This window comes from Neolamprologus multifasciatus, chromosome 14 (genome assembly GCF_963576455.1).
Source record: "Neolamprologus multifasciatus chromosome 14, fNeoMul1.2, whole genome shotgun sequence".
NCBI lineage: Eukaryota > Metazoa > Chordata > Actinopteri > Cichliformes > Cichlidae > Neolamprologus > Neolamprologus multifasciatus.
In genome coordinates, this window is record NC_140452.1 from 4547759 (window position 1) to 4559604 (window position 11846).

General features: G+C 41.2%; 1 protein-coding gene and 1 long non-coding RNA gene across 2 annotated transcripts in view; both read left to right on the plus strand.

The window, feature by feature from the left end:
• The window catches only part of LOC146503276 (uncharacterized), a 195439-nt gene that overhangs the window by 7054 nt on the left and 176539 nt on the right, over positions 1–11846 (plus strand). The gene's annotated exons all lie outside the window — the stretch shown is intronic.
• Positions 6141–7735, plus strand: dharma. Its single transcript, XM_085131052.1, has 3 exons — positions 6141–6540; positions 6613–6818; positions 7694–7735. Exons 1-3 carry the CDS (start codon positions 6141–6143, stop codon positions 7733–7735), a joined length of 648 nt encoding a protein of 215 aa, XP_084987178.1.

The window sequence follows — 11846 nt, forward strand, 5'->3', positions numbered from 1 at the left end:
AGCTGAAGCAGCTGGTTGGGAGAGGGAGGTCCGGAGGTCTTTACTTAGACTGCTGGCCCTGGAACCTGAACCTGGATAAGCAGCAGAAATGGATGGATGGATGGATGGATGGATGGATGGATGGATGGATGGATGGATGGATGGATGGATGGATGGACCAACATCAGAGTCTAGGCCCTCTTCCAGTTTGGCCCTGAGACTGATCCAGGCTCCACGGTGCCGTTAGAGGTCAACGTCTTTGAAAGTTCAGGAAGTGTCAGAGCTTTGAAATCTGACGATTACTTTACAGTCATGTCAGACTGAAAAGACTTATTCCCAACCAGCACTGTCCCATCCAGCCTCTGTGTCTCTTTCTTCTTCATCCTTGCTATAAACAGAGTTCAGTGCTCAGCTCCGTGGAAAGCTGGGGGCGCATTTCATTCATTAGAAGGAGTAAAGACGGGCGGATCTCTCTGAGGTCTCTGCAGAAGAAAAAAAATCCTGCAGAGCTGAGTTAAATCAAGCGCGCCTGAAGAGAGATCACATTATTCAGAGAAAGACTTCTGTACCGCCTCAGGTGTTGAGCAGCACAGCAGGATGGAGGCTGTGTGTGTGTGTGCGTGTGTGTGTGCGTGTCTGTGTGCGTGTCCTGTGGGGTATGCAGCACTGTGAAGGTCGGACAGTTGTCTAATGACTGTCTAGCGAGTGTGTGTCTGTGAGACAAAGAAAAGAGAGCCAGAAGTCTCTCGAGGGTTATTTTAAATTATATACGTTACATTTAAGGCGGAAACAGGTGTAAGGTGGCAGCAGAGAGACAGGGAGAAAGGGCGAGCCACATTAAGAAAGACTGGTGTGCTGTAAGAGAGAGAGAGATGGAAGCTGAATGACAGATAAGTCGGTGAAAACATAAAAGAGGAAAACACAGACGTTACATAATGGTTTTTACCAGCCGTCTGTCTGCGCCGCCGCCTGCTGGTCACAACGGTGAACTGCAGCGTCTGTGAAGAATCACTCAGAGTCGTCATTATGTAAGCGCTGAAACATGACAGAGAGAGAGAGAGACCCTCTGTTGGTGCAACATCCATGAAATCAAATGCAAACAGGAGGAAGAGGAAAACGGACTTTTGAGCTGCACATCCAAAGAGTCAAATCACAGATAAAAGAACTAAACTCAGGCTTGATTTTAAAGTGCCGAGCAGAAAGTAACAGTAAGCTAATACCACATGAACACGTCGAGCCAGCTAGTTTAACAGTTTAACAGCTACTTGAACTGAATAAATCAAAAACTATGAAATATTTTCAGCTCCACCCTCTTGGACGGGACAGTTTGTTGTTCTCTTATTTAAGGACAATCCAAATTCCATTTTAACTCATTTTTCAGAAATTTTCTGCAGTTTAGTTGGAGGTAAACGTCACACATTTATGATAAAAAGGTTTTATTTGAAAATTTAAATAATGTTTTCCTTGTTTTTGATTTGCTCTAAGTTCTCATGACAGACCGGTGGTGCTACTTGCAGTACCTCCATCAGCCACCAGGGGGCCACATTTATAATTCATTAATTAGAAACGTTTTCTATGTTGAAAAAAATGTCATCACTGCAGTTACAAATAATAGGACGTTAAAGATGAGGTCCGGGTAACTGTGAACACGCTAAAGCATCACAGAAGTCTTTTACTGTGATTTCCTTCCACGGTTTCTTCTAAAAATAAAAAAGGCGCTTACATGTAAACGTCAGTCCAAACTCTCCCGCTATGATGAGTCATCCAGAGAGAGAATCAGAGAGCAGCAGAACAACAGACTGAGCTCTGAACAGTTTCTGATAATGCTCTCTACGATCAGCTGATCCGAGCAGACAGACAGAGGGGAGATAGTAAATAACCAGCGTCACTCTTACCCCCCCCTCGTTCTGTCTCCTGTCCTCAGATGATGAGGCTTAAACCTCAGACTCGCTCTCATCCTTTTTATGCCTCATCACAGCATCACAGCATCTTTAAAGAAGGTGAACAGCTCCTGGACACATTTTCTGAAACTTTGGGCATTTCCTCTCCGCCTTCACCTGTTTCCTCTGACCAGATGTTCATACTCCACTGCTGATTCTTTTTATTTAACCTTTATTAATACAGCTCCTCCCCCTGAAACTCCAGGTCTTATTTGTTTAATAAAATGCAACATTTACATGTCAGGACGTTGTATTCTTCTTTCCCCAGGCTGATCACAGATGGCTGCCCCTCGCTTCTCCTGCAGTTCTTCCTGTTAAACGGGAGTTTTTCCTTCCCGCTGTCACCCTACGCTGCTGAGAGGACATCGTCTGATTGCTGGACTCTTTAACACCGTAGAGTCTTACAACATAAAGCACACTGACGTTGTTGGGATTTGGTGCTACATGAATAAAACTGAATCCTTCGTGTCTGAAAAGTGAAGCAAACATGGAAGTGATTTAAAGCTGCACACACAGCCCACTGTGATCTTACGTGGAGTCAGAATGTGGAACTATTCAAAGATGCCCCTTTGGACTTAAACTATAAGAAATAAAGTTATAGAAACATTTCACTTCATTCTTTGGTGTGGTATGAGTCGCCACTGCGTCTTATTCTTAATCTGGGAATTATTTTTATTTCATTAAAGTGCAGCAGCAGGTCACCGTGGGGTCAAAGATGGTACGATGCTCCCCTGCCAGTACCCGGGCCTGCAGCCCGACCGAGGTCCGCTCTCTGTCTGTGACTCGTGGAGAAGATGCCAAGAGGAACTTTGCAATGAGCTTTGCTGTCTCGTTACTGTTTGCCTTTTACTGCTGACCAGCGTGTAAAACCCTCCAAAAACAGACTGAGTGAGGCGTCATAAAACTGTGCTGCTGAGGCAACAACACAGACTGAAGGAACCCTGAAAGCAGCTGATAAAAAGACACAGCCAGTGAACTTGTGCAGAGCTGCAGAGTGCTGACACACATCCCCAAAACATGAACAGATCCACTGAGCAGCAGCACTGCAGGCGCAGGGAGGAGACGACAGATGAGGAATGAAACGTGCCCAGAAAGCCTGCGAGTGAACCCCCGCCGCGCTCATTGACCAGCAGCCAGACAGCGAAGCAGGGAGGGAGGGGCTGGGTGTCTGGGGCCCAGCTCGGAGAGCAGTCTGGGCATCACCGCGATTTGCTGATTCACGCTGAGAGCGACGAGGCAGACGTAAAGCAGTCAGCAGGCACAGAGGGGAAAGGAAGCTGCAAGGCAAATTAAAACCCGCACGACAAAATAAGATCAGGTCCACGACTGCGGGGCCTGCGCACCCACTATCATTCATCTGCACGCGCTGAATCACAGCTCCAAAACTGTGGAACGAGCTTCCTTTAGAGATCAGACAGGCCAGTTCTTTATCTGGTTTTAAGTCCCTCTTGAAAACCCACCTTTTTACCCTGGCCTTTGACACCACGTGAGATGTTGGTTTTTTTATTTTTTTTATTTATTTATTTATTTTTTTTTAGTTGTTTTTAGGTGATTCAATGCTGTTTTATATTGTTTTTGTTTCAATATAGGGCTGTTTTAATTTTATGTTTTATGTGTTTTACTTATTTATTTTGCTGTTTTCTGTTATTCTATTGTTTTAACTTATTTTCTGTACAGCACTTTGTTCCTGTGCTGGGTATTTTAAAGTGCTCTATAAATAAAATTGGATTGGATTGGATTGGAATCATGAGAAATGCCGGTTGTTGGGGCGGATGCTGCCTAAACCCTGTGTGACCTCTGCAGCTGATGCTTCAGACCAAGCTCGTTCCTTTCTTCAGCTTTTACGATCACAGATGAACAAACACGATTCAAATGTCACAGTAAAGGTAGAACATCGCCCAGCACAACCGGAGCTCTGACTTCATTAGCACAAGCTGAGCAGCCGTGTTATCCCTCTGCCTGCCTCTAGTGGACATCAGAGGAACTGCACGTTGCTGCTCAGGCTTGTATCTTCACAGCTTCAGTTTCACGTCCAAAGCCACACGAGGGTCACCTGCAGAACTTTATCTGCTTACTTAATGAAGAAAACAGAGAAGGAGCCAACAAATCCAGCTTTCTGTGAACGGACCAATTAAATCTGCTCCCCTGATATAAACACAAGCTGCATATTAAAGCTATATTTCTAACCTTCCTCCAGTTTAAATACCAGAGCCCTTATTATTTTATAGCATTTTGTCGTCCTCTATAACATTCAGACTTTACACAGACGGTGAGCACTTTTTGTATTTTTCCTTTAATGAGCTACTCTATTTGATCATATTATATTTTATTTGATCAAACTCCTCTTTTTTGTGTTTTAGGCTGTGTTCACTGTTCTGGGTGTTACCAGTAACCCTTTAAACGTGATTTAAAACACAGTTTTAAAAAGCTCAGCTTCCCTCTTTGCTAAATTCTCTCAGAGACTCTAATCCAGGCTTTCCTTATCAAATCTCTGTAGAAACTCTGCACAGGTTTAAATGTTCCCTTTGATCTTTGAGAGGTTGCTCTTTAACTGTCAGTTTCTCCTTTTCATTTCTTAACAATCCCTCAGATTTGAGGAGGAGACTTCAAAGAGAGGAAAGTCATTGATCTGCTGTTGATTACTGATTGATCTTCCTTCACATTAGCCTGTATGTAAGATGAGATTGATGTGATGAGGCCAATAAAACGGTGTTTTCTACCTGTGATTAAAACTGTAAAATGTTCTGAATATACAAATGTGACAGCTCCTCTAAACCTCTGATGGAAACTTTTATCAGACTAATGTCTGTGAGCAGTTTGAGGCGCTGAACCTTATTTTTATGGTTGTGTTCAGTGTTGGATCCCTGCTGGGTTTCATGCTGGACTTGAGATGATCAAACCGGAAAAAAAGGGCGATACGCTCATCGAGCTTTTGATGCTTTGATGTCTCCACTTTGTGATATCTCCACATGATGAAAGCAGCGATGCACGCCGGTTTCACTCTAGAGCTTTCATCCTCTCGGAACCACGTGACCCTTTTTTATTTCTTATTAAACTTTTCTTTAAAAAAAAAACTTTATTGGTAACACGTGCAGGAGGCCCATCTACCTGTTAGCAGATTTGTATATGTAACTAAAACTGGACTGCGGCGACATCTGGTGGTCACCAGGCACACTGCAAGAAATAAATACATAAAAAATAAAGAATGAAATAAATATACAACATATGAAATTCATTAAATAAATAATTTAAAATTAAATAAAATTAAAATAAATCGTCCCATTGTCGCTTATTAAATACAACAAAAATATCTATCTAAATATCATCTATATTGTCAAGAATGTTCATTTAAGTACATAAAAAAATAAATAATTCTCTAAATCTAATACAATGGTTGCTTGTGTGACGGAAGATAAATAAAATAAAAAATACACATAAATAAACGAATTTTATTAGAGTGTTTAATAAAAATAAAATGGAGAAAAAACATTTAAAGTTTTTTTCCAGTATTATTCGCTCTGCCTGCTTTCACCATCTTCATAAATGATGATCCTCTCTCCTGAATGTTAAAATGTTTGTCAAAACACAGATAATTTACGGTAAAAGATCCGTTTTAAATTTACTTACTAAACATATCTCATATTTTAAGTCATATTCAAAGCTAAAGAATAAAGAGGAGTTAAACGGAACTAAAGGGATTTAAAGAGCGTTAAATGTAAAACGTCGTGAAAAGTAAATCCCGTATTTACATCAAACAACTATTCTGTTCTTACACAGAGTTTCCAAATGTATAGAAGTGTGTCTTTCATTGTGTACACTATGGGTTTTTACATAATGTGGTTTCATTAACATTTAATCTATGAGGGTTTGATTCGCTCCAGTCTTGGCTGTCGTCTCTGAGGCGTTTACAAACTCGGGTTAATGAAGATCCAAAGTCTTTCATCTTTTCAGAGTGAAACAAAAGTTGTACTTTTAATCAAAAACTTCTTTAACAGCTAAAACTGCGCCATCACTGTGATGAAGGAGCTCTTTGAAGTTACAGGTAACACCCATTACAGGAGCGGCTGTCAGTCATTGTCTACTTCATACCATCAAAGGGTCAGGGGTCAAATCAAAGTGCAGATTTCTTCTCGTGTCTGAATTCAGGAGCTGATTAACATGTTAAAGAGCCGCAGGTGATTTAAAGTGGACGCTGGAGCTCTCGGGTCACAGAGAGAAACCATGGACCGAGGCCGTGTGTCGGACTTCAGCATCGAGCGCATCCTTTCCCCGCAGCTCGGCCCGAGGCCGCCGCAGCAGGACTTTCCACCGGACGGGTATCACCGGGGAGTCGTCGGCAATGTCAGAGCTCCCTCGCCGGTCCAGGTCCCGTTACAGGCGATGGGCTGCCAGCAGTGCAGAGAGATGAGCTTCGGAGAGGAACGATTCCCGCTTTACAGACCCGCTGTCCATCAGCAGCACTTCTACTCAAACCCCGGAGTTTACGCGCACTTCAGCCAAAACCGTGCCGGTAAGCAGAGACTCTCAGAGTTCAAGTTTTATTTCTTCACCAAAACTTTGAGACTCTTTTATAAAAAATGGGAAACTTTTGTTATTTTTCGGATTTATTCAAAGTCAGGATGTTTGCTGTGATATTCATGCTTCTGTTTGGTCTGATTCTTTCTTCGCTAAAAGCATTTCTGGTCCCCCCCAGATATGCAGCATCTGGCGGTTTACAGCGGATACCTGCAGCCGTCGGCGGTGCCCCCGCAGCCGCTTCAGAAGTTCCGGGTGAGGACGGTGTTCACTGACAGTCAGATCAAGCAGCTCGAGGCGCTGTTCGAGATCACGGAGTACCCCGCAGCGGAGACTCGTGCCGAGCTGGCGAGGCGCACCGGGCTGATCGAGGAGACCGTCAGGGTGAGTCCGACATGATGATTCGGGGTGTGAGGCTGTCAGGAGGCCGTGAGGAACGAACAAGTTACACAAAAAGCTCCCATGTTCCATTTTACTTTGGCTCAAGTAATTAAAAATAATAAGGGTATTTTATTACATGTATACATTAAACACAAAGGCCCTTTTTTAATCTTTGCGCACAGAGCAGCCAGGGAACGAACAACATACGAATTCACTATTTAGAAAAACATCATTAAACCCGAGTTTAAGTTATTATTTAACAATTTTAAGATTCTGCATATTGAAACGGAAAAAATAACAAAAATGTCTCATGCGCAGGAGCTGTAAATGGTACGTGTAATGACAGCAGACTCACTGATGGGGAAACTGAAATATTCCTGAAATTTGACTTAATTGTTTTGACTAAATTTGACTCGCGCTGTAGCCGAAGTTTCATGTTTTGTAGAAATGACTCATTAAATAAGAGGAGAAAAAATAGTTGCCTGGAAAAGTTCAAAGACTTTTAAATGTTTAGTATCAGTGAAGATGGACGATACTACGGGGATCCAGTACCTTTGAATCCCTTTAACGTTCCCAGTACTAATACTACACTGGTTACTAGTTTTCAGTATTGGGCCTTTTGAAACATTAGGTACCTTCATGCCTTCCAACATACTGTAGTGTTTGAGTACTTTAGACCTTCCAGAGTGGTACCCGGTATTTCTACTATATGAAGACCTGTGAAGGATTAGTACTTCACTAAGATTGCAGTTTGTAGTTCAAGATTACAGTTTTGGTACTGAACTGTTTTATTTTTGTAAGCTTCACTGTCTTCTCAGACCGAGATGCGCACGCATATTAGAATCACGAGACTAACTCTGTGTCTCCTTCGTTTCCAGGTGTGGTTTAAGAACCGCAGAGCTCGGAGGAAGCGCCAGTGAAGCTCGCTCTTCTTCTCCGAGAACATCTTCACCTCCCAGACTGCCGCCTGCTGTTCACCTGAAGCCGAAGTCCCTCAAACCCTTATTTATGACACTGCCCCCTGGTGGCAGAACACGAAAAGACTTTACGCTGCACATTTCTGAGCCTTGTCTCAATACCACGATGAACCTCAGGAAGAATGAATGATGAAATGTTTTGTTCAGACTGTTTGGCCTAAAATTTTATTCATAAATTATTATTATTATTTTTTTGAGCATTCAAAAAAAAAACAAAAAAACAAAACAATGCGCACCTTTGAAGCAGAGTTTGTAACTTGGAGAGGTTTATGAAAATAAATGGAGTTATGATTAAAATCCAGTTCTGTGTGTTTGTGCCTTTATTCACAGAATCAGTAACATGATTTATAATGTTCTTTGTATTGATGCAAATCCACACTGGACTGGGACAAAACAATCAGCCCGGGCATTTTGACTAGTGACCGGCCAACCAGGTATTATAGGAAAAGCCATAAAACCTTTATAATAAACGTAAACCTACACCATCCTCCCTATCCTGCTATTCTAAACAGTACTTAGCAAAAATATAAAACAACCCAATTTATAATTACATATTCCTCACTAATAGGGTCGCCAACTCCCAGCAAAAAAAGAAAATAAAAATAGGGAACCCTCTGCCTCAAGATGCTTAACTGACAAAAACGTTTTTAATTTAATGCACGTATAAAACAAATGCACAGAAATCTGTTATTTTTCTCCAGTAATTAAATAGATTCAACATCTTTCTTCAACAGAACTGCAGACTGCATAGATGGTTCCCAAAGGACAGAATACTATAACTTACTATATATATAGACTTAATATTTACTGAATACAATAATGGATTTCTATACATTTTAATCAGATGAAAACTTTGGTTGTAAGATTCAGATAATTATTTAATAAAAACGAGACATTTTCAATGAGAATAAGAAAGAAAATTATTTCTTTGTGCCCACCTCTCCCTGTTAATGCCCTACCTGCCCCCCTGGCAACACTTTGCTAGATCCGCCCCTGCACAGTTACCAGCTGTCAGCTACTTAGAAAAGTATCCTGGTGTTATTTGTCTCTCAGAAACAGTTCATAACTTCAACTCATTCATGTCACCTAAAAGGTAAACCTGTTTCTCCATCACCTGCTCAGCTCTGATGATTCAGTAAGGACATCTCCTGGTTTCATCTTCATGTTCCCCTCTCACCACATATCCAAACCTACATCATGAGCAGCAGCTTTACAGCTGTGGCTCCAGCAAACATCAGCTGATACTAGAAATTAATATTAAATAAATTCTAACAACAGCTGATCAAGCTTAAACGTGCTGCTGTTGTTTAGCACGACATCCGCTGGTTTCCTCTTTCTGGTGCAGAGAGAAAAGCCGATCAGCTGATCATTGATCAGTTTCATGATTGAATTAGCAACTTTCTAGCTGAAGAGGAACTGGGACAAATCACGTTCCTCTTCACCTCAACTTTAAAGTTCGACCTCCTCGGCTGCAATTGGTCCAGCCCAGAGTCGATCATGACCAGGGATGGACTGGGACAAAAAATCGGCCTGGGCATTTTGACTAGAGACCGGCCCACCAAAAATGTGACGTCATTCAGGGGTAAAACCGCAAAGGATTCTGGGAACTTGTGGCAAGAGGTACTAGCGCATGCAGGCTTTCAATTGAACTCAGTTACACAGCGATAAAAAGAAACACAAAAAATGGCAAGAAACTGTTGTATTATTAACTGCAATAGCCGGTGTTGTGCCAAAAAGTGATTGTCTGCCAAAAACTGATTGCTCGTATTTAAATTGCTATAAGTAACTTGTTGGGCTATAATATGTGAAACATATGTCAAATGCATCCCTCATGGATGACATAAAGTCATATTGAGCTACAAGCAACATTAGTGTAACAAGGTAGAAGCCGCAATCAGTCTTTGGCAGTGACTTTTATATAACCTTTATTTATGCCGTTAAAAAAAAGTCTAATTAACATTAAAAATGTCTTTTGTAAGAAGTAGTTGGACAGCAGAAATGGCTCAAATATTACAATAGTTCTGTAAAAATATTTAAAGTGGGGATAAAGGACCGGATTGGTTATAATGTAAGTACAATAACACAGAGTTGTAAAGATACTTGAAAAAACAGATAATTTTTTAATTCCATATATAGCCCCTTTGTAAACGCTGTTCACCGAAGTCTATTTACCAACATATGTAAAGATATTACACATAAAAAATACACGCAAACATTGGCAATCACTTTTTGGCACAACACCGGTCCAAGTGTGAACTGAACTTCAGGTAAGAAGTTATGACCTGCAGTCTATCTGGGTCAGATATAAACCAAGTTTAGGTGGAGTTTATTTTCGTTATTCTGACTTTTTCCGTACTGCGTGCTAGCTAGCATGACGGAGTTTCTATACAGCTGGGTGGGTGCTATGAAGTTAATGATGTTGAACTTTATTTAGTTCATAAGTTATTAGAGTTGCCAACCGTCCCGTCTGGTATTCAGAGAAAATATTACGCGTTTCTTATTGAGGTGAAAAGGAACAATTTGTCCCGTAATTCAGCTACATTGAAAAAGGCACAAAGCTGTTATTCTGTGTCTTTGCTGCACAGCTGCCTCTTCGTCTCTCATTCTCCTCCCTCCCTCTCCTGTTTTTACTTCAATCATGAAAACTGATCAATGATCAGCTGATCGGCTCTCTTGTTTGTTTATCGCCCACTTTGCGCCAGAAACAGGAAACCAGCCGATGTCGCGCTAAACAACAGCAGCACGTTTAAGCTTGATCAGCTGTTGTTAGAATTTATTTAATATTAATTTCTAGTATCAGCTGATGTTTGCTGGAGCCACAGCTGCAAAAAAGCTGCTGGTCATGATATTGGTTTGGTTATCTGGTGAGAGGGAAACATGAAACCAGGAGATGTCCTTACTGAATCATCAAAGCTGAACAGGTGATGGAGATACAGGTTTACCTTTTAGGTGACATAAATGAGTTGAAGAGAAGTTATGAACTGTTTCTGAGAGACAGATAACCCCAGGATCCTTTTTAGGTAGCTGACAGCTGGTAACTGTGCAGGAGCAGAGCTAGCAAAGTTTTGCCAGGGGTGCCAGGTAGGGCATTAACAGGGAGAGGTGGGCACAAAGAAATACTTTTGTTTCTTATTCTCATTTAAAATGTCTAGCTTTTAAAAAATAATTATCTGAATCTTACAACAAACGATTGATGCATATATACCATCAAAACAGTGAACATTACTGTCACAACAGCGTTTGTTTTCATTCAAAGGCTTTATGATTTTTCCTATAATGGTGGGCTGGTCTCTAGTCAAAACGCCCGGGCCGATTTTCTGTCCCAGTCCAGCCCTGTATGCAGCTCATCTGCAGTCTGGTGTTACCTACATCTTCCTATTCAGAAGGCAGAATTTCTGAGTTCTGAGTACAATCAAAGCACCACGACTGCAGTTTTTGTGTTGGATGTAAAAGGCGCACATGACGCTGTGACGTAGGCTAGAATCATGGCAGCAGTCATTGACGGTCCAGGCGTGGGATTTCTCTCGTGGAAATATGTAATATCTTTTCCTTTCTATTGGTAGGTGGCACAGTGCACTTGTGGCAAGTAAGCAAGCTAGAAGACTGGCAAAGTTATGGAAGCAACACATTAACAAGAGAATTCTGAGTAAAACCAAAGTTACTTTCCCTAGTAACTAGTTACTTTGGAAGTAACGAGTAACTTGAAGTAACTGAGTTACTTTTGATAGAAGTAACTAGTAATGTAACTAAGTTACTATTTTAAAGTAACTTACCCAACACTGACAATAACACAGAGTTGTAAAGATACTTGAAAAAACAGATAATTTTTTAATTCCATATATAGCCCCTTTGTAAACGCTGTTCACCGAAGTCTATTTACCAACATAGATATTACACATAAAAAATACATGCAAACATTGGAAATCACTTTTTGGCACAACACCTGTTGCATGACAGCCACGGGAAGCGGACGGGTAAAGAGATCGGTTGTTATCGTATTACGTCGTGGAAATTGTTTAAGACATGTTTCCGAAGTAACAAAGAGCCGATGGAT